The sequence below is a fragment of the Mastomys coucha genome, unplaced genomic scaffold (genome assembly GCF_008632895.1).
Source record: "Mastomys coucha isolate ucsf_1 unplaced genomic scaffold, UCSF_Mcou_1 pScaffold22, whole genome shotgun sequence".
Taxonomy (NCBI): Eukaryota; Metazoa; Chordata; class Mammalia; order Rodentia; family Muridae; genus Mastomys; species Mastomys coucha.
In genome coordinates this window covers 233,066,324-233,092,889 of record NW_022196905.1, presented here as the reverse complement: position 1 = coordinate 233,092,889, position 26,566 = coordinate 233,066,324, and the positions used below count along the sequence as shown (strand labels likewise).

General features: G+C 49.1%; 1 protein-coding gene across 1 annotated transcript; it reads left to right on the top strand.

The window, feature by feature from the left end:
- The first annotated feature begins 2,829 nt into the window (after window positions 1-2,829).
- Pllp (plasmolipin) lies at window positions 2,830-24,859 on the top strand. The gene is made up of 4 exons (XM_031340919.1): window positions 2,830-3,042; window positions 20,279-20,452; window positions 22,775-22,897; window positions 24,017-24,859. The coding sequence occupies exons 1-4, from the start codon at window positions 2,908-2,910 to the stop codon at window positions 24,131-24,133; spliced, it is 549 nt and encodes a 182-aa protein (XP_031196779.1). The 5' UTR covers window positions 2,830-2,907; the 3' UTR covers window positions 24,134-24,859.
- Window positions 24,860-26,566: the final 1,707 nt, after the last annotated feature.

The following is a 26,566-nucleotide window of genomic DNA, read 5'->3' as shown; positions in this document are numbered from 1 at the left end:
GTGGCCAGGAGTCCCCTTCCTCCCTCTGGGCTCCATGTATGCCCCTCAGTGGAAAAAAGCCACCCCTCCCTGACAGACCCTTCCCTTGTGGGCCTCTGAGCAGCTGTACTCTGATACTAGAACCTCCAGACACACTTTCAGTGCTAGTGTATTTGTTTAGTGTGTCCAAGGCCCTGGGCTCAGTCCTCAGCACAGTGTAAACTGATGTTTATAATCTCAGCACTCAGGAGGCAGAAGAGGGGCAGACATCCATCGTCAGACACCTAGCAAGTTGAGGGCTAGCTTGGGCTACATGAGACTTTGTCTTTAAAATGGAAAGAAGGAATCTTTGCAGATTGTTGGTGACTGAATAAATATTTTAAATTCCTGATTTGAGGACATTGAACCGTATCATCTGATGGGCAGTATAGTCATGACCACATCCTTACAAAAGAGATAAGATGGGTGGTGGTGGCGCATGCCTTTAATCCCAGCACTTGGGAGGCAGAGGCAGGCAGATTTTTGAGTTCGAGGCCAGCCTGGTCTACAGAGTGAGTTCCAGGATGGCCAAGACTACACAGAGAAACCCTGTCTCAAAAAAAAAAAAAAAGAGAGAGAGAGAGAGATGAGAGAGAGAGAGAAAGAAAGAGAGAGAGAGAGAGAGAGAGAGAGAGAGAGAGAGAGAGAGAGAGAGAGAGAGAAAGAGAGAAAGACCAAGGTTGATGATACATAGATACATAGGCAGAGATAGGTAGGGTACCAGAATCCACTGCTACAAGGTCATCTGTAATCCCGGCCTGTAAAGACCTAACATACGAGGAATGTGGAGAGCAAGAAGTCAGTCTGGACAACAGAGCAATCCCCTGTCTCAAAACAAAAAGTAGAAAAAAGAACCCCAGAGGTTGCCTGGCCTCTGGACACTGTGACTGTGTCTCCAGGACGACACTTTTGCGTATCTAGCCTCCATTACTGAGAAGAAACTTATTTACTTGAAGACCTTAAGCATGTGATAAGGTGTCACAAGGAGTCACAGGCTAGTACAGTCATCTACATAGCCTCTCTGACCTGGCCCTTAATCACTGGGGGCCAGTGTCACCCTCACGTGCTTAGCTCCAGTCCCACCTGGGACCTGCTTTCTATGTCCCCAGCTGCCTAGGTTGGTCCTGCCACTGGGGCCTTTGCACAGACTAAGTTTCTCACCTAAATCCTCCCCAGGTTTCCTTCTACTCCCAGATTCAGGTCTCTGCACAAGTGTCACCCCTTCTGACAGATCTTCCTTAACTAAGGTGCTGGTTAATTTTATGTCAACATGATACAAGGTATAGCAATCCAAGAGGAGGGAACTTGGATTGAGAAAACGCCTCCATACAATCCGGCTGTAGGCAAGTTCATAGAGCATTTTCTTAGTGATTGATGGGGAAGGGCCCAGCTCATTGTGAGTGGTACCATCCCTGGGCTAGTGGTCCTGGGTTCTACAAGAAAGCAGGCTGAGCAAGCCATGGGAAGCAAGCCAGTAAGCAGCACCCCTCCATGGCCTCTGCATCAGCTCCTGCCTCCAGGTCTCTGCCCTGCTTGAGTTCTTGTCCTGACTTCCTTCAGTCATGAACAATGATATGGAAGCATAGGCTAAATAAACCCTTTCTTCCCCAATTCGCTTTTGGTCTTGGTTTTCCACCACAGCCACAGAAACCCTACAACAACCATCTACAAGTCTCCTGGTCATTCTGCCTCATCCTATTAGAATCAGTCACAGCAGTAGTTGCCACGACCTGGATTTATTTCTTCCTGCCTGGCCTATCACTTGTCACTTATTGCTTGTCCCACATAGACAGTGGGACCCATGAAGGCCTGGTCTACCTGTACATAAGAATGCACAAGGGTCTAGGCATGAGACTCCTCATGTGTGGACACGTGAGGTTTTCAGGGCACACACAGCAGTGAACGCCAACATCACCTCCCTCCTCCAGTTGAAGCCTCCTTGCACAGGACTTTGAGTGTTCTTAAATAATTCCTCAAAGTGAGTACCTGTACACCCTCTAGGGCAGAGAAGGAGCCAGTGTTCAGTCATCTCCAAGTTCTAGACAGTCAGTTACTACATGCAGTGCTGGGGTTCGATCTCAGGGACTTGCACTTGAAGGGCTACACCAGAAAAGCACACTACCATGTAGCTCCATCCCTGACTCCCAACCCTTTTGTATTTTTAGCTCCCTAATATCTGGGATTAGTGTGCCACTAGACTAGTTTTTGCTTCATTTTGTTTTGTTTTTAGTGTGGGCAAGGTCTCATGTGTTCCTGGCTAACCTGGAATTTGTAGCCCAAGGTAATCAGAATTGATTCCCCTGACTTTTCAGTGCTAGGATTACAGTTATATACCTCTCTGCCCATCTTAGGTAGTGTGTGTTAGTTAGTTAGTTAGTTAGTTAGTTAGTTTTGAGACATTCTGTAAGTGTCTCACCCAGCAGTCCAAACAATCCTGGAATTCATTATACAGGCAAGCTAGCCTTGAATTTTTTAGCCATCCCCTCTCCTCCACTTGCCCGTTTTTTTGTTTTTTGTTTTGCGTTATCTGTTTAGAAAGGAACCCGCTTGTAGTCTATAAAAGACAGTCCTCCACTGCGTACCCCTAGTTAGGTAGAAATCCCAGGGACTCTTATTCCGAGACCTGCCCAAAGACCAGTACACTAGGGACGTAGGAGAGAGAAGACATGTTGAGAGAGGTGGACCGGTCTGGGGATTTCTTCAAGACCTCTCTCCAGAGCAAACAAGCGAACTAAGGGTTAAGGGGCGGGGCCTCTGGAGGGGCGGAGCTTCGGGCGGGGCGGGGCGGGGCTTCGCGCACCTGGGGGTTATGTCCAGGGATCCCACGCAGCGGCAGCATCCAGAGCAGCGCCGGGAGCGCGGCCGGAGCGTCGTAGGCTCTCGATCGCTATGGCCGAGTTCCCGTCGAAAGTGAGCACGAGGACCAGCAGCCCCGCGCAGGGCGTGGGAGCCTCCGTGTCTGCGCTGCGACCGGACCTGGGCTTCGTGCGCTCCGCCCTAGGGGTGCTAGCGCTTCTGCAGCTGGTGAGCTGGGTAGCTCGGGAACTGGATGGGGGACTCTCCGGGGACCCCTCGGGAGACACACTCCCTAGATCCCCTGGAAGCTTGCACCTGGGGACGCTCGTGTGACATCCCTGCGAGCACAGCATGACTCTTGTGGAGGGGACCATACACACCCTACCCGGGTGGTTCCCGCGGCGACGCCGCTGCTGAGATCGTCGCGCACAACTGTCCGCCAGTCTGTCCCCTTTCTTCTGCCCTGCCCCCTTCTCTCTGGGACGGTGCCCTGGCTTTCTCCGCCGGGCAAAGTCCACTGCCCTCCTCTTCACCCGGCTTTAGCCACTAAGTGCGGCCGCTCTGCAGCCCTCCTGGACAAAGCAGGACACTACATCGGTGACCCGGACGCGCGCGCTCCCTCTAGGGCACTTGTCCAGGGTCCGCCGGTCGAATCTCCTTTCTGTGGAGATTCGTAGAGGCCAGAAACCACGTGCCTGCCATCCCTGGTACTCTGCAGGTCCCAGCTGAAGATCCAAGGGTTGCCCCTTCCCACTGGGTACATCCTGAGATGTCAGCTCTCTTTTCATAGTATCTTCCTGCGAGGGTCTGGAGGCCTGTGGCTGCCCCTAGGCAGCGGTCTCCATTAACTGAGGTTCACTGGTAGAGGAATAGGGTAGCACCGGAGGTGGGCATGCATCTGTCTCTGTCATTATCCCTCCACCGGGATAATCGAGCCTGGCTGCCAGGCCAGGTTGGAGAGTCGGGAGGCCTTCTGCAGAGACTAGGTCTTACCTGCCCTCCAGGGGAGTGGCCATCTCCACCTGGAGCGAGCTATCTCGGTTTCGAGATTTCTGGTCTTCCTTGGTGAGACCTCGCCCTTCCCCCTTCCTCCTCCTTCTCCTCCCTGAGTTTGTTTAAAATTCAGATTCTTGGGCCCCACCCCCGGAAAAAATGTGAAACTGCTCTTTGAATCGCCAAAAGCGCTGCAGGAAATTTGCATTTTAATGTCTTCTCCCGGAGTGGTTTTGGGTACTGTTTGGTTTTGATGAGATCAGGGAGGGTAGCAGGATACTGTCTTCTGGGACCAATTTAACTCTGCCGCGTAGACATTGCCAACCCTGGAGTGTTGGGCTCTTGGTGATTGGCTCGTTTGTTTTATTTATTTTGTTTTATTCAATTTGTTTCTGTGTTTTGAGACAGAGTCGCATATAGTCCAGATTGGTCTTGAATTCTCTCTTAACCACAGCTGGCTTCAAATTTCTTGTGTAGCGGAGGCTAGCCTTGGACTAGATCTTCCCAGGTGTTGTAATTACCCTCCGACAGCACCACTCCAGGGGTTTATCTGGCCTCTTTCAACCTCACACCTGCTTTGGACTGTGGGAGGAGCTAAATGGTTTGTGAAAGGGACCGAGCGGAGAGAAGTCTTGGAAGACTTCCCTGGGAGAGGGGGAGGGGGCTAGAATGATAGCTTTTGAGCTGGGCCTTCACTGGGATATGAGGCTCGGGTAGTGCAGGGAATGGTGTGGGGACAGCAGACACTAAGTTGGGTGACGTGGGGAAAGTAGCCCACAGGCTGAGCGGGAGTTGAAGCATCGTTTCTGGTCTGGCCAGGAGTCCAGCCTTTTATGCATCTAGGGCCAGAACTAGTGAGGTCCTGGTTGTGTTGGTGGTCTTGGGAGGTTTTGGAGCATGAAGACATCAGGGTGTAAAATGATAGGTTCCTTTTACCCACTACCTCCTTCCCTATATTCGTTCCACAGACCTCACTTGGAGACTATACCAGCCGCTGCTTCCTAAGACGTTTCTGTGGCAACCTACTACCCCACTGGGGCCGAGAGGGGGGAGGGGCAAAGATAGGCGCCATACCTGCTGGAAAGCCACAACAGCACACCAGAGGCTGCCTATTCTAGACCTTTTGGCTAGGTGGGTTTTTGGTTGGTTGGTTGGTTGGTTGGTTTGGTTGGTTTTTTTGTTTGTTTGTTTGTTTGGTTTAGTTTAGCTTGTTTGTTTGTTTTTTGTTTTTGTTTTTTGTTTGTTTGTTTGAAAGACAGGGACTCTCTACATATCTTTGGCTGTCCTGGAACTCACTTTATAGACCAGGCTGGCCTTGAACTCAAGAGTTTTGGGACTGGGGACTGGAGAGATGGCTCAGCGGTTAAGAGCACTGACTGCTCTTCCAGAAGTCCTGAGTTCAATTCCCAGCAACCACATGGTGACTCACAACCATCTGTAATGGGATCTGATGCTCTCTTAGGGTCTGTCTGAAGACAGTGATGTACTCACATAAAATAAATAAATAAATCTTTAAAAAAGAAAGAAAGAAAGAAAAAGAGAAAGAAAGAAAGAGTTTCGAGATCAAAGGCGTGCACCACCACAGCCAGTTTTGACTAGAATTGTCTCCTCTTAGCAGATGAGAAAACAGGCTCAGAAGTTTCTTTCTAATCGCACTTCCTGGGGAGCTGTTTTCTGACTTCTTGGTCCCTACTCATTATATTGGTTTGCTTTTACAGTGTGGGGCGTTACCCTTTAGAGGAAGTGGGAGAGGCTCCATGCCTAGTGCCTGCCCCTGGGGATCAGCGAAGGATGCTTTGGGGAGACAGTAACTGAGGAGATGGAGCTCTTTGCTGGCCGGGTTGCTCTGTCTCCTAGGGTCTAGAGGACCCTGCAGTGATGGAGAAAGATGGATGAGTGGCAAGCCACAGCTTCAGGAGCAAAGTGCTGTTCTTCATCTAGCATGGTAGTTCGCCGGCGGAACCTGACACCTACAGACAGCTGACAGTTTTTACTAGTCTATAACTTTGCCCGTACCCATCTAGCTCCAGAAAGGATATCGAATAGTGCTGTTAATCATTAAAACAGAAGGCTGGTGGATTTCTAAAGCCTGACGAGAGAGAGCTATGAAGAGATGTAGCTTGCCTAGCAGGAAACCTGCAAGTTTAAAATGTTGGTTCCCAGCTGAGCTTCCTAGTAACGGAAGCAAAAAGAGAAACGTGAATCGTCATAGCTGCCATCTAAACAGACAAGCTTGACTGACCTACAGGCAATTCTTTGCTTCGTGTTACAGTTCTTTCTGAGGCAAGGGGGCCAAAGGCGCTGCAGGTGTGGCTGACAGAGGTACCAGTGGGACATCCTAATGAGTTCAGAAAAACTTTGAAGAACGTGGGGGTGATGTGCCCATCTTTTTCCTTTTTTTTTTTTTTTTTTTTTTTTTTTGGTTTTTCTAAACAAGGTTTTTCTGGATCACCGTGACTGGCCTGGAACTCAGTCTGTAGCCCAGGCTGGCCTGGAACTCAGAAATCCGCCTGTCTCCACCTCCCAAGTGCTGGGTGGTGCGTGCACCACCACCGCCCGGCCCCATCTTTTTCTTTCCTTTCTTTTTGTTTTTGTTCCTGTTTTTTGAGATAGGATTTCCCTGTGTAGCTCAAGCTGTCCTGAAACTTGCTCTGCAGACCAGACTGGCCTCCAACTCACAGTATTCCAAGTGCTGGGATTAAAGGCTTGCTCCAGTACTGCCCAACTGAAGTGCCCATATTTTTTGGTACTTTTTAACACAATCCTCACCTTTCCCCCCAGCTTTGGGATGAAGGATGATCTTCCCTGGGACTTACTGATAAGCACAGTGCCACTTGAGCAGAGTCACATGGTGAGGGGAAACAAGCAAAGCTACTGCCCACGGGTAGGATTTACACTCAGATCTGAGTGTTTGAAGCCTTGCTCCATCAATGTTTCCTGCTGCCTTTCTATGAGCTGCTGGGGTTCCTAGATGGCCTTACAAGAGAAGGATGACCTCTTCAGGAAGGGAGACTCAGCCGAGACTTTTGGGGAGAGCTTCCTGGAAGAGGTGAGCTCTTAAGAGTCTGCCTAGATGAATGGGTTTTAGAAGAAGGTTCCAAAAGGGCGCAGTGGCACACAGGCCTGTAACCCCAGTGCTCCTGTTAGTAGGAAGCTAAAACAGGATTGTGAATTTGAGACCAGCCTGTTTAGGAGGAACCACGGATTAAACCCTGGTGCCCAGGCCATGGGGGCGATATATTACCAGTGGTTTGAGGGAATGGGTGTGTTCACCTTGTGCCCGTCCTAGCCTTCCTCTTAGGATTGGGGGTAGCCACACAGTTCTGGTTTTAGGCAAACACCTAGATTAGAGGCCTCCTCTACCACTGTAGTGCTCCAGTGCATCTTTGAGAACACTGGCTAATTGTAGTCCTGGAAGCAGAGGCTTGGGTTCGAATCCAGACTCTGCTTCTTTCAACTTGGGAACCTAAGGACGTTCTTGACTTCCCACCCCCGTACCTCAACCTTATACCCTTATCTGTAAAACAGTGATGGTAGAAGGGCTTAGCCTGACCTTCGAGTTGGCATTGGAGGCAGGATTCACTGAGCCCTAAAATCCTGGAGCTCTTAGGCAAGCTTGAATGATCCCAGGGACAAAGCTCATCTCTGAAAGCTTCGTCATCCTCTCTTTGGGGGGACCCGAGGAAGCTCATCCTAATGAGTCTGGCTGTATATCAGTCCCAGCAGGCAGGCTGGCTTCTCTCCATGGAGAGACAGTACGAGGCCCAAAAGAGCTCTGGCTTCCAAGAAGGGCTGGCTGTGCTGCTGAGCAGATGTGAGCATCGGGCGCTGGGGGGGGTGGGGGGGGGAGATCAGGAGCACAGTGTTGGGGGTTTCCTGAAGCACTGTTCTGTGGTGCTTTGGTAGCCTCAGTCAAGGCTGCAGGTTCCTGTGCCAAAGCCGCAGGTGCCCTGCATGGTTAGTTCCCACCACTGGTGGGCAAGAGTGTGATAACTTTGGGAATTCATTTGTAATCACGTAATAAGTGTGTGGGCATATTCTCTTTTAAAAAATAAAAGTGAGCAGATGGAGCGTTGAGTTTGAGGCTAGCCTAATCTACATAGAAAAACCAAAACCAATCAAATAAAAATCCTAGCCAGATGTGTGTGTGTGTGTGTGTGTGTGTATGTGTGTGTGTGTGTGTGTGTGTGTGTGTGGAACCCAGCATTCAGAAGACTGGAAACCCAAGGCAAACTCAAGGCTAGCCTGAGCTATATAGACCCTATCTCACAAAATGTGCAGACAGTGCTAAAGTTACCCTTGGATCTAGCTCCTCTCCCTATGAGAGCAGCTGTTGTAGAGCATCTGCAATCCCTTTTCTATGCCTTTAAAAAGCATTAATGGTCTGCTGGGGTTGTGGGACAGGGGCAGGGAATGGGTAGGTGGGTGGGTGAGTGAGATAGCTCAGCAGGCAAAAACCTCTGCTACCAAGCATGGTAGGAGATCAGAACTGGCAACTTGTCTTCTGACCTCTATAGGGGCACCATAACATGTGAATGTCCATGCATATGCACAAGCACACCCACAATAGAATGAATAGGAGTGTAATTTTAGAAAGCCCACACGGTTTTATGGTATGCCTGCTGTTATTCGTGTTCCCTGCCATGGAGCGACTGCTGGGTCTGTGCAGCCTCTGTTCATTAGGCTATGTCTCAAGTTTTCGGCAGACCAAGCATTGCATTTTTATAACGTTTTGTTCTTTGAAAACAAACAAGCAAGCAAGCAAATAAAGAAACAAACAACAAAACAATTGTAACAGCCAAATATCCCAGTAGTACAGAGGAAAATTGGTAAAATGTGATCTTTTCCATTTCTGGTTAACCCCATCTGTCCTCGCCAGTGTAGTGGGGCTGGTGTGTATGTGTGTGTGTGTGTGTGTGTGACTGCACAGAACTCCAGCCTCATTTAGAAGCCCTATGAGGCTGCGGAATGGTGGCACATGCCTTTAATCCCAGCCTTCAGGAGGCAGAGGCAGGTGGGTCTCTGAGTTGGAGGCTAGCCTGGTCTACAGAGTGACTCCCAGGACAGCCAGGGCTACACAGAGAAACCACAAAGATGCGACCTATATATCAGGGCACAGGAAACTGTGTACTTTCTGTTTTTCCAAACCTTCATTTCCATTTTTTTTTTTTTTATGGTGTTGGAGGCTAAAGATGCTTAGCAACTGACTGCTCTACCCCTGAGCTCCAGGTCTCAGATTCTTCATTTTTAACTTTTACATTTTATTTATTTATTTATTTGTTTGTTTGTTTGTTTGTTTAATGTGTATGGGTGTTTTGCCTGCATGTGTGCCTGTGTGCCTGGTGCCAGAGCCCTTGGAAAAAGTTACAAAGACTGGTGAGCCGTAAGCCTCCATGTAGTTGCTGGGATTCAAGTCTCCGTCCTCTGGAAGTGCCGCCCGTGCTCTTAACCAATCTAGATTCCTCATCTTAGCACAGGGAACATATTAACCCCCTTGATTCTGTAGCAATTCAAGGTGCAGTTGGGCCTTGAGCTGGGCATCCAGTCCGTTGAATTTCCGTTCCTTTGCTGTCTTACACCCACCTGCCGTGAGTGATTCTGTATATGGCAGTGAACTGTCTGTGTTGACAGGGTTCTGAGAGTGGCTTCCCAGGGTCGGAGGGCATGTGCAGTGGGTGTTAGCACCCTATGCCACCCTACCCCACAACCCACCCAGGCTTTAGGCTTTAGGCTGCCGTAGATGGAGACTGGGCTTTTCACCTACAGTTTTCACGCTGTTACAACTACTATGTTGTGCTTAATTTTAACACAGTTACCCCCAGCCTTCTTTTTTATGTTCTTCAATTTGAGACAGGGTGTCCCTAAGTTGCCCAGGTTGGCCTTGAACTCACTTTGTAGCTTAGTTTGGATCTGAACTTAAAATCCTCTTGCCTCAGCCTCAAGTAGCTGAGAAGACAGGCCCGTGCTACCACACCCTGCCCCACTTGGGATAAGGATGGAGACTGTCAAGTGACCTCCATGGAGGTCACTCCTGTGCCCTATTTCCAACAGGTGCTTCCCCCAGCCACCCTGGCTGGCAATATGACACACTTTTTGGACACATCCCAATCTGATAGGCACAGATGGTTGGGGCGGTGTGTAGTGTTAGTCTGTCCCTGCCCTCCTAGGAATGAGCATGAACTTTAAGGAGAAAATGGCTCAGAGTCATTTGTGTGTCCTCTGTCCATGAAACTGTTGGACTTCGCCTCTGGACTGTTGCAGAAGCACCAGGAGGTTTTCAGGCTTTCAGATAGTGCGCTCTCTCTCTCTCTCTCTCTCTCTCTCTCTCTCTCTCATTTAGATTTATTTATTTATTTATTTATTTATTTATTTATTTATTTATTTATTTTAGTTTTCTGAGGTGTGGCCATATAGCTGAGCCTGGCCTTGAACCCTGATCCTCCCACTTTCATCTCCCAAGCAGTTTCAGGTATCCCACCACACCTGGTCCTCTCCTGATGTTTGTTTTCAAAATGTGAATTTTGTTGTTACTGAGGTTCCCCCACTCTTTTTTTTTTTCCTGGCTTTTGGAAATTGAGTCAAGGTTGAGACCTTTCTGTAAGTCAACGTCTTTAAGGTCTGTGTTGAGCTGGGCCATCTGCATTAACCACACCTAGATAGGGCGTGTCAAAGGAGACAGCCTCAGTGGCTTTTCCAGTGGATTCACTCGTGATCACCTCTTCTCCATAAGGACCTATTCTGAGACTCTGCTGAGCCTTAGATATAGTTGTTCTGTACGTACGTAGCTGTGGTCAATTTAATTTATAATTGAACACAGCAAGAGGTTAACAGTAACAATTGTAGCAGTGCACTTTTATGAAAGATTTTTAAAACTTAGGAAGAGTGCCAGGTGTAGGGGCATACAACTTTAATCCCAGCACTCAGGAGGGAGAGACAGACAGATCTCTGTGAGTTTGAAGCCAGCTTGATCTACATAGTGAACTCCAGGCCATAGGAGACTACATAGCAAGACCCTGTCTCAAAAACCAAAAACAATATCTAAATCATATGAATTACTATTTAAATTAAACATTATTTACTTGTGTGTGTGTACACGTGCACAGGGGAACCCCTGCATGAGTAAAGAGGCCAGACGACAACTTCTGGGAGTTGGTTCCCTCCTTCCTTCCACCACGTGGCTCCTAGAGCTCAGACTCACTTTGTTGGACCTACTGCCCAGTGCTTTACTTGCTGGGCCTTCTCACTGTGTATTAAAAGCCAGATGCACAGTGACATGTATTTCTAGTTCCAGCCCTTGGGAGGTGGAGGTAGGAATATCAGATGTTTAAGGCTATCCTCTTGCCGGGCGGTGGTGGCGCATGCCTTTAATCCCAGCACTTGGGAGGCAGAGGCAGGTGGATTTCTAAGTTGGAGGCCAGCCTGGTCTACAGAGTGAGTTCCAGGACAGCCAGGGCTACACAGAGAAACCCTGTCTCGAAAAATCAAAAAGAAAAAAAAAAATCTTTAGAAAAAAAAAGGTTTTGCCGGGTAGTGGTGGCACACGACTTTAATCCCAGCACATGGGAGGCAGAGACGGGCAGATTTCTGTGTTCGAGGCCAGCTATCCTCTTTCGTATAGTTGAGTTTGAGGCTACCGTTTGGTGCATGAGTTCCTGTTTTCAAACAAACAAACATGATTTTTTTGGTGTAATATGTTCTGACTACAAATAACTGAAACCACACAAAACTGTGTTTACTTAAGGAGAGACTGCTGTGGGAGGGGACCCAGAATCTCTTCTTCTCTCTACCTGTGGAATTTTAACATTGCTGTATACTAGTTGCAGTTAATTTTATGGTTTCTGTGGCAGTAGACAACCCATGTCCTCATACTTTACAGTGATTTAAAAGTTTCCTTTATTGTTAGCTTAGACAGGCTGAATATACAGATTCATTATGAGGCCTATAGGAAGAAATATCTGTGAATTGATGCCTGGACATATGTCACAGTGAGCGAGGATGCCTTCCTTCTCGAAAGGGACCAAGTAGCAGCTCTCTGTGTGCTGAGGGCCAGGCTCCAGGCTGTGTGGTCAATAAGAAAGCCTGGAGCAGAATCAAGCGTAACCAGTGGTTCTCAGCTTTCCTAATACAGTTCCTAATCTGTGCTGACCACCCAACCGCAACATTATTTCATTGTGACATTATAACTGTAATTGTGCTACTGCTATGAATCGTGATGTAAATATCTGATAGGCAGGATGTCTGCTATGTGACCCTCAAAGAGGTCACAACCCAGAAATTGAGAACTGCTAATATGTAGCCTGTGGTCATTCATCTCCAGACACAAGCTATACCTGTCTGAGACTGAGATTGTATGTCTATAGATGGTGTCTGAGAGCTACACAGGGGGCCACTCTTGAGAACTTTGCTGTGTAACACTTTTTTCATTTTATCATTACATTGTATTTACTTACCTTTTTTTTTTTTTACTTACCTTTGATTTTTTTTTTTTTTTACGAGTACATGTGCATGTGTATGCACACACAGAAGCATGAGTAGTCCTCTACAATTTGTGGGAGGTGGTTCTCTTTTTTCCATGTGGTTCTCCGGTACAGAGCTCAGGTCATCAGGCTTGGTGGCAGCATCTTTACCCAGAGCCATCACGCCAGCCCTACAGTACTTATTTCAAAAGTGCATAGCAAGTGGAGCGCGTTGGCATGTGCCTGTGGTCTCAGTTGTCAAGAGGCTAAGACAGGAGGAGACTTGCGAGTTCAAGGTCAGCCTGGGCTACTGAGGAAATACCAGCCATCTTGAGTAAGTTATGGGACCCTGGGTCTAAAAACCAAAATTAACAAGTAGACAGTCATTAAGAATTCTTTCCAGCCGGGCAGCTGTGGCACATGCCTTTAGTCCCAGCACTCAGGAGGCAGAGGCAGGCAGATCTCTGTTGGCGTTTGAGGCCATCCTGATCTACCAGAATGAGTTCCAGGACTGCCAAGGTTACACAGAGAAACTCCACCTTGAAAACAAACAAACAAACAAAAAGAATTCTTTTGGAGAGATGGCTCAGTGGTTAAGAGCATTGACTGCTCTTCTGAAGGTCCTGAGTTCAAATCCCAACAACTATTCGTAAAGTAATCTGATGCCCTCCTCTGGTATGTCTCTGAAGACAGCTACAGTGTACTATTTATAATAACACATAAATCTTTTTTTTTTTTTTTGGTTTTTTGAAACAGAGTTTCTCTTTGTCCTGGAAGGTGTGCGCCACCACTGCCCAGCAATCTTTTTTTTAAAAAAAGAATTCTTTTAAAATAAATAAAAATGTTGGGAAGTGGGGAATTACACATAGTTTGTGACTATGTCCAAAGCTGTGAGGGATGTGGATGCTTATCAGGCCTAGAGAGGGAAGGCACTTTCCTCAGGTCACATAGCAGTGAGTGGTAGCTGTCAGTTCCGGATTACTAGCTGGGTACCCTGGGAGTTTTTCCTAATTATCTGTCAGCAGAAGGTGACCTCTACTTCAGGAAGGGGGCCAGTTCATGTTTGCACAGTCTTCCTGATCATCAGGCAGTTGCCATCTCTCTGACCATGTCCACCATCCTCTTCGGGGCTGCTATGAATCGAGGCGGAGGCTGTTGTCCTTGGCAGCTAGAACCAACCCTCATGCTGACAGAACAGGGCTCGAGCTTTTGCTGCTGGGCAGGGTAAGCTTCTCCTGTTTGCTCAGGGAGGGGAGGCAGAGCGACACACCACAGTCTCCAAGTGAGTACAAGGTCAAAGGTCTAGAGGGACCCACCAAGTAGGCTATCGAGTCCCCAGGCTTGGACTAGCTCTGCAGCCTAGCCTTGACTGTGGGCTGGAGGATCTCTGACTCTTCTGCCAACCTGGGCCTTGGGGGTGGGGGTGGGGGGTGACATCACCCCTCCTTAGAGTGGAGATGGGAGAGATATGCTCAGGCCACACTGCCCCTAGGTGTGCAGCTAGATCTATAGGTTTTACAGGGCTAAGAGATTCACGGGCTGCAGTGGATCCCCAGCTCTGGTATCCCAGACAGTAATATTTCCTTGAAGTGCTAATTTCCAGGTGCTCCCACCTTGCAGGAGTCAGCGCTAAGAGAAAGGAAGTCCACCCCCCGGGCTGCCCAGCACCCCTCACATGAATGTCCTTAGGCCAGATCCTCATCCGTTTTCCTTCTGTGAATTGGGCTGAGCGCTTCTCTTGGGAGAAAGTCAGGCCCTGAGAGAGGAAGGCCCAGGAAGTAAGGGGGCTTGGCCTGCTGGATGCCAGGCTATGGCTGAAGCTGTAGGTTCAAGAGCTCTACCTGGGCCTTCTCAAGCAGAATAAAAACTTCCTGAGATGTTCTTCTTCATGGCTGGAGGCATCCTAGTATTGGGGTGACCCAAGCAGACACTATGGGGACCCCTGGGGAAGAGCAAGGAGTGGGGCATAGATGGGTACTGTATGTTTCTGGAATCCTTTCGGGCCCTTTGCCACTTGTTGGGGTGCCAGGGGAAATGGAGGGAGGGGTTGAAGTCACAGCCCCTAGGCCTCACACACCAGGGGGTGATGACCTGAAGGAGACCTGCATCCGCTGCTGTCTGGGCAGCGTGGGGTTATGTAGGAAGTAGTGTGAGTTCATTCTGGGTAGATTTTCCTACTAAATAATAATGACAATAATATGTTTATTTATTATTGATGTTATTACTGAACTAGGACGAGGTCTTGTGTAGTCCAGGCTGGCTTCAGACTTGTGGCAACCCTCTGGCCTTTGCCTCCCAAGTGCTGGGATTACAGATCTGTACCACTAGCATGGCTGGAAAGTTTTTTTCCAAAATACTGGGGATACCCAGGGACCAGGTGGTTGAAGAGATTTCAGGTCCATATTGGCTCAGCCATCAGCATGTGTGTGTGTGTGTGTGTGTGTGTGTGTAAGTAAACACTTGTATTTCTGGGATTTTTAAAAAAGATTTATTTATTTATTTTATGTGTATGAGTACTCTGTAGCTGTACAGATGGCTGTGAGCCATCATGTGGCTGCTGGGAATTGAACTCAGGACCTCTGCTAGCTCCAGCCCCGCTTGTATTTCTGGGATTTAAACACTCTCTTCTGAGACCTAGGACTTGCAAATAGCAGGTTGCATGGGAAAAACTGCATTTGGAATACTGTGATGCTGGTCAAGGTCTAGGCGAACTCCTGCAGGCCAGGCCCAGCCTGGCCTCATCACCTTGCTTTCTTCCTTGGACTTGAAACAGAACTTGACCTGGCACAGAACTGGTCCTGGGAGAGAGTGTGCTGGCTGAGTGACTCTGGTTCCTCGTGTGTATCTGTTTCAGATCGAGAAGGCTTGGTGGCTTTGGGCTTCCTGGAGATCTGGACATGTTGCCCCCTCCACCTTCTCCCCCAACCCCCCATGTTCTAAAATGCTTCACATCCAGTGCAGGAATTCCAAGGTGCCACCCCAGCCCTCCTTTGGCATGGAGAGAGGTGGTGTGTGGTGGTATGGCCAGCCCAGGCGCCTGGAGCCCGTGTCTCTTGCCCCTTTGTCTCCTGAGACACAATGGGTAACTTCTTATCCCCATAAAGTCCCTTTCAGTGTAGGGAGAAGGGCCAGGATGGGGGTGGAGGTTGGGCTAGGCCAGGCTATGCTAGGCCAAGTTCTGCGTGTCCTGAGCTGCAGAGCTGTGCCTGAGTGAGGAGGAACTCCAGGAAGGGTGATGTGGCCACCCTGGGCCTCAGTATCCTGGTAGTGTAGTGGAGGAGCAGTGAGGGGCTGTGAAAGATTGGCATCACTGCCCCATGTCAGAGGGTCCACCCCCGCTCTTTCTCTCTGTGGCCTGTGCCCACCTTCACTCTTTCTAAAACATTTAGCCTAATTGCTAATATTCACACACTGAATATGTCATCAAATTAAGGAACAGACAATTTCCGACATCACTTTAGGACTCATGGGAGTGACTCTAGATAGAGCCCTTGCCAGACATACACAGTTCTGCCCACAGCCCTTAGTAATGCCCCAGGACTAGTTTTTCACCAGCAACACGCTTCTATTCCAGAGGCCTGGCTCAGCCCCTTCTCCAACCTGTAAAGTCTGTCTAGGAACCTTAGGGTCAATTTCTAGGCAGAGTTGCTTCCCCTTCCTGGAAGCTCCCTCACTCCTGCCTTACTTTCCTGTGGTTTAACTACATAACCACACCCTCCTTGTCATGGCCCCAGGCACACCTGTAGGGTAACCAGGCTAAGCCTTAAAACTCCTCCCTGTGCCCCAGATGAAGACAGACCAGAAGGGTTAGGCGAATCTCCCAAGACCCTACAGTGAGTCGAGTTTGGTCTGACAACGTCTAGAAAGCAGGGGTAGATGGACACGGAGGTCAAGGTTACCCAGAATGCCAAAGGTAGAATTGCATCCTTCCCTAGAGTTCCATGTGACTCTCTGGCCCCTTCTTCAGTCCCCTTATCCTTATAACATGTGACTTTACCAATGAGATCTTCCTCTGCCCTATATCCCAAATCTTTCCTCCTTCTGGACTCCGCACTGGAATTTATCCCCAGAGCACCCATCCCTGTGCGCATTCGTATTTGGCCAGTTTATGCTTTCGATCTGGCCCAACCTGCTGATGTGCGAGCATCTTTGAAGGTGGGGCGCCCTGACACAGAAATGCCACAGTAGAGGGTTGTGAAGAGAGGCACTCAGGGGCAGGTCATGCTGGAGGGATGTGTAAGCTACATGAGACCTGTTCTGGACGAGGAGTTCTGGTCACGGGATGAGGGAGTAGAATTAAGGACTTTGGCCTCATTCTCCGCTCCCCGCTCCCGCTGCCTTTTGCTACCCCTGAAGAGTTGTACTACCCCCCCCCCCCCCCCCCCCACGGCTGAGTCAAGGCTTCTGGCCCTTCAGCTAGATGGGGATCTGTGACAGGTGTGTTTCTGTGAGTCCCTGGAGTCCTGAAGCTTCCGGAACCTCCCTCACAGGACCACACAGGTCAGTCAAGGGGTCAGCAAAATACCCAGGTTGATGGCTTAGGGACCCGGAGAAACCTGTTTGTTGGGTTCTAATAAAGGACCCGTCCTTCCTTGTTCTAGGACAGAAACCAAGTCAGCTTCCTAGGCTTGGGGCCAAGCTCCACAGCCCAAAGGAACACAAATCTACCCTACCTATCTCCTGCTTTATCTCTGTTATGTGTTTGCTGATCTGGAAATCAGGGGTGGAGTGGGACAGGGTTGGGGACATGTGTTCCTACAGTCCTGCCCATGGCGGGGGGAGGGGGAACTGACACATTTTGCTTTATCCATCCCTCAGCAACTCTTTTCCTACATCTCTGACTGGGCCAAGATGGCTAATCCCCCTTTTACCTCCAGTGTACTGTATGGCTACTGAGTGTTTGTGGAAACTTGGCGAGACAGCCTGGAGAGAGGGTAACTGGGAGATCACTGGTCTAGGCCAGGGAGCCTCCGCTGGGCACCTGGTGACCTCTCTGCTGAAGCCTGTGAGTGACAGCATTGTAGGTGGGCATGAATGTGAATGTGCACGGGCCTTTTCTGGATCGTCACTTGGATGTCCTTTCTAACTTCCTTTCAGATAGTAGGAAACAGCCAACCCAGTGGCAGGGTTGGATACCTGGAATGTACTTCACATAAGAGCTGACAGTCCCTAGGTGCCCCCCTCCCCATCTCACCTGAGAAGCTGCCTGCCGGAGATGTTATTCCAGGGCGTCTTCATTCCTCTGACAGAAATGACCTCACACAGTTCTGGGGGTTCGTGGCCTTTCTAGTGTGTCTATTTCAGGCACAGTGATTTGGGGTGGGGAATAAAGGGTGTGTGAAGGCCAGGTGTGGCACCACATGCCTGTGGTGTAGTACCTGAGGAGCAGAAGTTCGAGTTCAAGGTCAGGTTGGACGGATGAGACCTTGCCAAGAAAGAGGGGGAGACGGTGAGGAGGGAAAGAGAGAGGGAGGGTGGGGGAAAATGAGTGTGTGGCCTACTCCAAGATCCCTTGTGTTGCGTCAAAGTGCTCCTGTGGCGGTCAGAGGGACAACTCCTGCCATGTAGGTTCAAGAGATCTAACTCAGGTTATCAGACTTGGTAGCCAGCGCCTTCACCTGCTGAGCCATCTCCCTGGCCACTGAGTTGTAATGAAATGGGGGTTTGCTCCCAGTATGGCATGTGACAACAGGCTAGGAAGGTCATGCTACATTGTCCCATCTTTGTCACTGGAAAGTGGGCACAGGTGCCAAACCCTGGGCATACATGTGAGGGTCAGAGGCAAGAACAGATGGAGGGGTGCTATGTGATATTCGATATTTAGGGCTTACCCTAGCTGGGGAGTGCAGGTACAGAGCCTGCTTTGGCTGGGGCATTGCTGGACTCCTAGGCCTGCTCAGCTATTGCTGTAAACCAAGGAAACTTCCTTGTGGTGGGGTGGTTTGAGAGAAGGTGGCTGGCAGAGCCCCAGCTCTGGGTCATGAGCCCCCTGGTAAGGACTTCTCTCTTTAGATCCCAGGGAACTTGCAAGTGGCCTGTCAGCAGAATGGGTAGGCCAGGGGATGGGGACTTGTTTCCAAAGATCAGCATCCTGAGGCCAGCTCTGCTCCTAAGATCTGTCCAAATGTGGTCTCACCCTTGGGCTGGGGCCACTGGCTTCCACGCTGTGCAGGCAGAGGGAGGAACAACCCTTCTGTGTCTAGCAATGGAGGCTTTCTCCAGAGCCACAATAGACTTCTACACCCATGATGGCTGGCAGGGTTCCAGATGAGAGGAGAGTGGGTATCCCCCAACCTAGACAGAGATCCTTGGCCAGCAAAGAAGAGGCTGGGGAGGCCTAGGATGGCCATGGGGTTATACGACCCTTGGGTCTTCCCCAAGATCCTTGGGCTGTGCCCCTGCAAGAAGTCTGTGTGTGGAACCCTCTGGGTTTGGTGCTTTGTGGCACACAAGGCTGACTATGGCTCCCAAGTGTAAAACTGAGCTTACTCGAGGCTTTGAGTAGCTAGCAGTCTAAGGTGGTTCCTGCACTGTTACAAATGAGGTAAGGAAACACAGACCAGTTGTGCAGGTGGAAGAGGAACATGTTTTAAACAAAGCCCACACCTTTAGGTTCAACACACACAGTCCGGGGTTTGGGGGTATCAGGCCACTCTCCCCACCAAGCTTCCTGGTGCAGTTTACCATCCCACGGGCTCTTCACTTCCACTGTGCGTGCTGGTGGGGGGAAACTCAGGTTGTCAGGCTTTCTAGCTTGGGCAATAAGTCCTGTTACCTGCTGAGTCATCTCGAAGCATGCCCTCCTTTTATTTAGTTTTTAAAGACTTAAGTACACGGTTGCTCTCTTCAGACACACCAGAAGAAGGCATCGGATCCCCATTATAGATGGTTGTGAGCCACCATGTGGTAGCTGAGAATTGAACTCAGGACCTCTGGAAGAGCAGTCAGTGCTCTTAACCGCTGAGCCATCTCTCCACCACTCCTCCCTTCCCCCCTCACCCCCTTTATTTTGAGACAAGAGTTTTGTTTTGAGATGGGCTCACATGGACAAGACTGGCCTATGACTCATGTTGGCCTTGCTCTTTTTCCTGCAGTGTTGGGATTGTAAGTATCAGCCACCATGACTGGCTTCCAGCAGTTTTTTCTTTCCTGTACCTTTGGCAAAGTCAAGACCCTGGAATGCTGTGGGCAGTACCGGTATAAGGAGCATATATTCTATGGGAGAGACACTTTTTCCTACCTTGGGTGGTAGTATCTGGGAACCTGGGTGTCTTAGTTAGGGTTTTACTGCTGTGAAGAGACACCATGACCAAGGCAACTCTTATAAGGACAACATTTAATGGGGGCTGGCTTACAGGTTCAGAAGTTCAGTCCATTATCATCCAGGCAGGAACATGGGAGCATCCAGGCAGGCATGGGGCAGGAGGAGCTGAGGGTTCATCTTCATCTGAAGGCTGCTAGCAGAATGCTGACTTCCAGGCAGTTACAATGTGAGACTTATAACCCACAGCCACAGTGACATCCTACTCCAACAGGGCCATACCTTCTAGTCCTGCCACTCTCTGGGCTGAGCACATACAAACCATCACACTGGGGAGCAGCCTTTTGTCAAACAGCCAAGTGGGAACTGAAAAAGGGGAAGAGTGACCAGGCAAGATTCCCAACACTAGGAGCCGAGGCAAGATTTCTTCCAAGAAGCTGTTTTTAATTGTGCGTGCGTGTGGGCCTGCTCCATGCCACATTGTACACATAAAGGCCTGAGGACAACTTCCAGTAGTCACTTTTCTCCTTACACCTTATACTTTTCTCCTTACACAGTTCTCCTTCCAGAATTGAACTCAAGTTGCCAGGCTTGTGGGAAACATTTTACCCTCTTAGCCATCTTGCCAGCCTAAGGTTTTGTTTGTTTGTTTGTTTTGTTTTGTTTTGTTTTTTTGAGTTAACAAGAAAGGCTGAGGCATGAGCCTCCGGTTGGAGCTGTGCAACTCTGAGAAACTCCCCCTATTTTTCCACAGGTGCTGGGGCTGCTGGTGTGGGCCCTGATTGCTGACACCCCATACCATCTCTATCCTGCCTATGGCTGGGTCATGTTTGTCGCTGTTTTCCTCTGGCTGGTGACAATCGTCTTCTTCATCATCTATCTGTTTCAACTGCACATGAAGTTGTACATGGTACCCTGGCCATTGGTGGTGAGTTGAGGCAAGAGCCCTATGTGGGTCCAGGGTGAGCCCTCTTGTCTGTGAATGGCTAGGATGGAACCTCTTGACCTGCCATAAATGTGGAGGGTGGGTGGGTTGCCATCCTCCTGCCTCTTAGCTACCTGAGGAGCTGGGGAGGGAAGGAATGTTAATGATGGACGTGGGATGTTTGACTCAGTCCTGGGAAGAGACCAGCAGTGAGAGGATGTTGCCTGGATCTGCAGATATCCTTGGGAATCTTGGGATAATGTTCTTTCTTGAGGGGGATCAGAATTTTGAGCAAGGTGGTCTGGGTTTGTCAGTGCACGCTGGAGCCTAGCATGGATACCAGCTGCCTCCAGGAGGCCCTGGAGATCTGGAGAGAATGGGTGCCCCAGGTGTGTCTCAGGGCAGGCTCCTCTGGCTGTTTTTTTTTTCTGGAACCCAGAAAACCTATGCAGCTGGGTCTGAGCCTTTTAGTGAGCACAGAGGCACATGATTGTAAGGCCAGCGAGGCTGGAACTAGGCAGCAATTGTTTACAATTCAATGCCTGTTTAATGAGAGGAAACGTGAGTCATTCTGAGACAGAATGGGTTTGTTAGATCCTTGTATCACTAGCCTGAGCCAGGCAGAGTGTGTAGTGGTCACTGTACTTGGGGACAAGATTTGGGATTGAGGTGGCAGTGGCTTGACTCCTGGCTGAGGGTCTAGCCCCTATCCTGCAAGGCTGGAGACCTCTGTCTCTGAGGCAAGTCTGGCATTCCAGCACAGCGCTCCGTGAGAGTGACCAGTTGGGGGCTGTGTCTGGTGCTGCTGACACAGGCTGAGCTGTGTGATGACCCTTCCCAACTCTGAGTTGGAGACTGCCAGCCCTTGAAAGGGCTGGTGAGATGGACTAGTAAACGGGGCCAGGGAGGTTCCAGAAACCTAACAAGGACCTGGCCCTGAGGAGCTGCCTCTGCCAAGCTTCAACCTTGAGAGGATGTGGCCCACTGGTGCCAAGCCTTGAGGTATTTTGTTTACTGTACTGACGGTGCTAGGGATCAATCCAGGACCTCATAAATGCAGAACAAATGCTTTACCACTGAGACACATGCCCAGCCCTGAGGTTAACTTTTTGGTTTGTTTTTTGATACAGTTTTGATGTGCAGGCCAGACTGATCTGGAACCCACGGTTTTCCTGCCTTTGTGTGTGGACAAGTTGGCTTCTATAAGCTACTTTGCACAGCTTTGAGGGTGTTTTTGTTGTTGTTTTGAGCTACAGTTTTCTCTGTAGCCCTGACTGTCCTGAACTCATTTTGTAGACCAGGCTAGCCTCAAACTCAGAGATCAGCCTGCCTTTGCCTCCTGTGTGCTGGGATCAAAGGGGTGAGCCACCACAACCCATCTCTTTTTTTTTTTTTTTTGGTTTTTCGAGACAGGGTTTCTCTGTGTAGCCCTGGCTGTCCTGGAACATACTCTGTAGACCAGGCTGGCCTTGAACTCAGAAGTCCACCAGCCTCTGCCTCCCAAGTGCTGGGATTAAAGGCGTGCGCCACCACTGCCCAGTACCACCACCTATCTTATTTGGTATTTTGAGACAGTATCTCACTATATACACCAGGCCTCAGATTTGAGATTTTCCTGCCTCTTGAGATACTAGGGTTACAAGTTTGTACCACAATGCCCAAAAGCCTTAAACATGTTTAATATGAAAATTTCAAGATTTATTTATTATCTGTAAGTACACTGTTGCTGTCTTCAGACACACCAGAAGAAGGCATCAGATCTCATTATGGATGGCTGTGAGCCACCATGTGGTTGCTGGGAATTGAACTCAGGACCTTTGGAAGAACAGTCAGTGCACTTACCCGCTGAGCCATCTCTCCAGCCTGAGATCTAATTTTAAATATTGGCAATTAAAGAAAAATGTAAAGCACAATAAATGGTTGGAGACTGGCATCCACTGGAGGTATGGAACAGGCCCTGCTGCCAGCTGAAGGCTCACATCCAGTCTTGGTGCCATGTAGGTTCCCTAGGGCAGTGGCCCTGGTATTTGCCCTGGAGTTTAAGATAGTGTAAGGGAGTCTTAGATTTCTCCCACTGGTGGGCAGAGGGATGCGAGGGTCAGACACAAGGCCAAGTGCTGATGTGGTCATAGAGCGTGCGTGGGCATGGCATGTGCCACATGAGGTGGCCTGCATTTCTTTAGCTGGTTAGAGGCAAGTGTCTTGTTGCGGTGGCACTGTTTTGCCCCGACACTTCTGGCCTTCCTACCAGGGCTTTCTGACTTGCCTTCAAGGTGGTGATGTTCCCTGTGGATGTTTTATGCCTTCTCTCCCTTCCCACTACAGTTACTGGTCTTTTTTGTCGCTGCCACGGTTCTCTACATTACTGCCTTTATCGCTTGCGCAGTAGCGGTTGATCTGACATCCCTGAGGGGCTCCCGGCCATACAACCAGCGCTCAGCTGCCTCTGTAAGTATATTCTCAGGGCTCCAGCCTTCTGCAGGGGATCCAACCCAGGCCTCTGTGAACTCATTGGCTCCTGTCTGAGTAGTCACTGGCTGGATGCTCAGTGGGCCTCCTTCCTTTAGTGAACAGCAGAACTCAAGGGAGCTCCAATGCTTGGGACCCACTGTGGACACTCACATCACCTTGGGCTGTCTGTCAATCACCAGACATTCATCTACATACTTTACTTGCATTCTCTTATAAAAAGCCCAAACTTGGGCTGTGTCAGATGGCCACACTCCATCCACAAGGCTCTGTTCACATCTAGAGGCAAAGCCTACCAGTTCTTTTTCAGGCAAAGAAACTGGAGTTGTGGTCATGTCCAGGACAGGGCAGACCATGCATGGTGTCTTCCCTCTTCCTGGTGAGAGTAGTTTTTGTTGTTTTTTGTTGTTTTGTTTTGTTTTTCGAGACTGGGTTTCTCTGTGTAGCCCTGGCTGTCCTGGGACTCTCTCTGTAGACCAGGCTGGCCTTGAACTCAGAAATCCACCTGCTTCTGCCTCCCAAGTGCTGGAATTAAAGGCGTGTGTCCCACTGCCCAACTTGTGAGAGTGGTTTAAAATTAGTGAACTCCCTCTTGGGAACTGAGACCTAAGCCTCTGAAAGCACCCGTCCCAAACAGAGTACAAATTGGTTCAGAAAACTCCTGGGAGCTTTGAGTATTATTACTGCTTGTTTTTGTTTATTTTCAATTGAGGGCCTTGTGAGGCTGGACAACCACTGTACCTGAGCCACATCCCCAGCCCTGAATGTTACTTGTGGACACTAGGTCCCTTAGGTATATAAAGCTACCCCGTGGTCACTCCAAAGAGTAATGTGCCTGGCACCATCTGACATGTCTAGCCTGTGTAGTTCTGTTGTCCCTGATCCTTAGAACATAATGGCAGATGTGTGGTGTGGGGGGTGCATGTAAGGGTTGTGGCTGCCAGAACAAGTGGCTCTGATTCCCTCAAGGGGCTGCTGTTCAAGCTTTTATCCCCAAATCCCTCTGAGGAGGCCCACTTGGTCTGGTGTCACTGTCCCCATGTGGTTCCCTGGCTCTCTCTGACTGACCACCTTTGGTCTCTTTTTCTCCCCTGCCAGTTCTTTGCTTGTCTGGTGATGATTGCCTACGGAGTGAGTGCTTTCTTCAGCTTCCAGGCCTGGCGAGGAGTGGGCAGCAATGCGGCCACGAGTCAGATGGCTGGGGGCTACTCTTAAGCCAGCTATGCTGTGACCTAAGCCATGGCAAGTCTTATTAGCACAGGGTCACACCCAAGCTTACTGGACTCAACCTCTGCAGCACTCCTGAGGAACAGGCCCAAGCTGGCACAGATGGGCTGCCAAGAGCCAGGAGTGGGGACCTCCTCCCCACCTCCCTTACTCAGCAGAAGGTGACCGGGGTGGGGGGTGGGGGTGGGGGTGGAGGGGTACTCTTATGGCTCTGCCTTCTCATCAGAGAACTTCAGTATCCCAGGCTGGGCCACCCTGCTCACCAGCACTAAATGCACTAACAGACCTTCAGCCTCTGATCTGCCATAGTATAAACCTAACAAAACGACAGATTATCTTTGTTCCAGAAGCTAAGCAAGCCCCCAGGCTCTTCTGGTCCCACCTTCCCCAACCCCTGCCCCACACCAACCTGTCACCTGTAGAGAGACTTTTATAGAAAGAGTTAGGATTTTGAGGACTGGACTATTTCAGTTGGTTTCAACAGTTTCCCATGGCAGCAAGCTCGCCATGCCCCCCTCCCTCATGTGGAACTCTCCCTTTGGGAAAGTTAGCATCCGTGTAGGGTGTCTCCCCCAGGATGCTGATTAGGCACAGGGGACTTCCAAGGAGGGACAGAAGGAAGCAGGGCCTTGCCTGGCGAGTTGTCATGGTGACTCTTGTTTGGGATTATTATTTTTTACAATTTAAATAAAAATAGAAGCATCTGTTTGGAAAGGTGTTATCATTTGTAGTCTTATATGTTTGCTAAGGTTTTATTTTTTGGTCCTTTAAAAAATGGCAATAATTAAGATGAAGTTAGAATCAGATACTTTGGGTTTTGATATTGTTAGAGGGAAGAGATCAAGTTTTGGCTCTTGGTCTCCACTCACACTTGTTGTCTTGGTTACTGTAAATATTCACAGTATCTGCTTTGGAGGTTAGGTAACAAAGTCTCCCTGTTCCAAAATGAGGCCCCAAGGAAAGCTTGGGTTTAAGGGAGGAATAGCCCATTTTGAGGCAGAGAGGAAAGTTGACTCCTAGCAAGCCAGAGCTCTCACAGAGCCATCAGGTATCTCACAGCCTGACATAATGCCTCATATAATCTCAGAATGCCTGTTTAGGGGAGGATTCTAGGTTCTGCTGTTCAGCATCTGAATGACAGGCTAGAGTGGCCAGAGTGTTAACTTTCTTGCCCTGGGCCAGACATAAATAACATCATCACAGGAATCATACAGCATCTGTCCAAGTTTGTGGACCAACAAACAAAGTCAGCAAGCTTACATAGAATATTAAACTATCCTTGCAGTCTGCCTGCCTTCTGCATCTTTTGTTTTTAAGATTTATTATTTTTATTTTATTTCATGTATATGCAGTGTTTCCCTATGTATATGTATTTGCACTATATAGGTGTCAGAGGCTAGAAGAGAGCACTGGATGTGCTGAAACTGGAATTAGTGTGAGCTGCCCCATGAGTGCCGTGAACTGACTCAGGGATCTTTGCAAGAGTAGCAAGTGCCCTTAGCCACTGAGCTGTCTCCCCAGCCCCTTCACCCCTGCCCCAGTATTTAGTTTCTGTATTTGCTCACTTCCTTTTTTCTAACCAGGCAGGCTGAGCAGCAAACCTTACTGAGTGCTTTGAGCATCTGCCTGCAGTCCTGATTGTAGGAGGGACAGGAAAGGGAAGGTAGCTAAGAGATGACATTTACAGAGCTGGCCTGAGAGGGCCTTTGATCTCAAAAGACCAAAGCAACAATAACCGGATGTCAGTGGTTACACTAAAATGGACAATATACATCAAGTGATTATTCTTGCCAAACACCTCAAATTTTACTCATTTTACAAAAGTACTAAGTGACACATAGTTACAGAAAAAACACAGCTTAGCTTATATCCCTTAAAGTCAGAATGGTCACATGGAAAATCAATGTGGAGTATTATGTATGTTTACTATAAAAGTTAAAGTCAGAATTATATATTAGAATTTGAACTATTTTCTTCTTTCTAGAGATGTGACACACATGCTTTCTGGTTGGTGGCAGTCCACCAAAGATGACAGATGACCAGAAATCTGTGTCCTGCCTCTTTCCCCAGGTTGAGCTGCATCAGGGGAGCATCAACATAGCAGGAGAGATTGTACGAAAACAAATAGCAGAGTCCCTACCCCCCAATAAAAAACCCAGTTCACCAGCCTACACCAAGACTGCACACAAGCATGCACAAGCACACCAGCACACTGTTGTGATAAACAGCAGGCAAACATGCACAAGCACACCTCGCATGCTGTCCTGACAGAGCTGTGGCTGTTTCTAGCACACAGCCCGTCTGTACTGATGCCCAGCAAGGGGCACCAATTGGGAAGCAGATTTGCACTCGTAGCACTCACAGCTTAAAAAGCACACAGCATATAATACTTTGATCTTTAAGTGGTTGATCATGGGCATC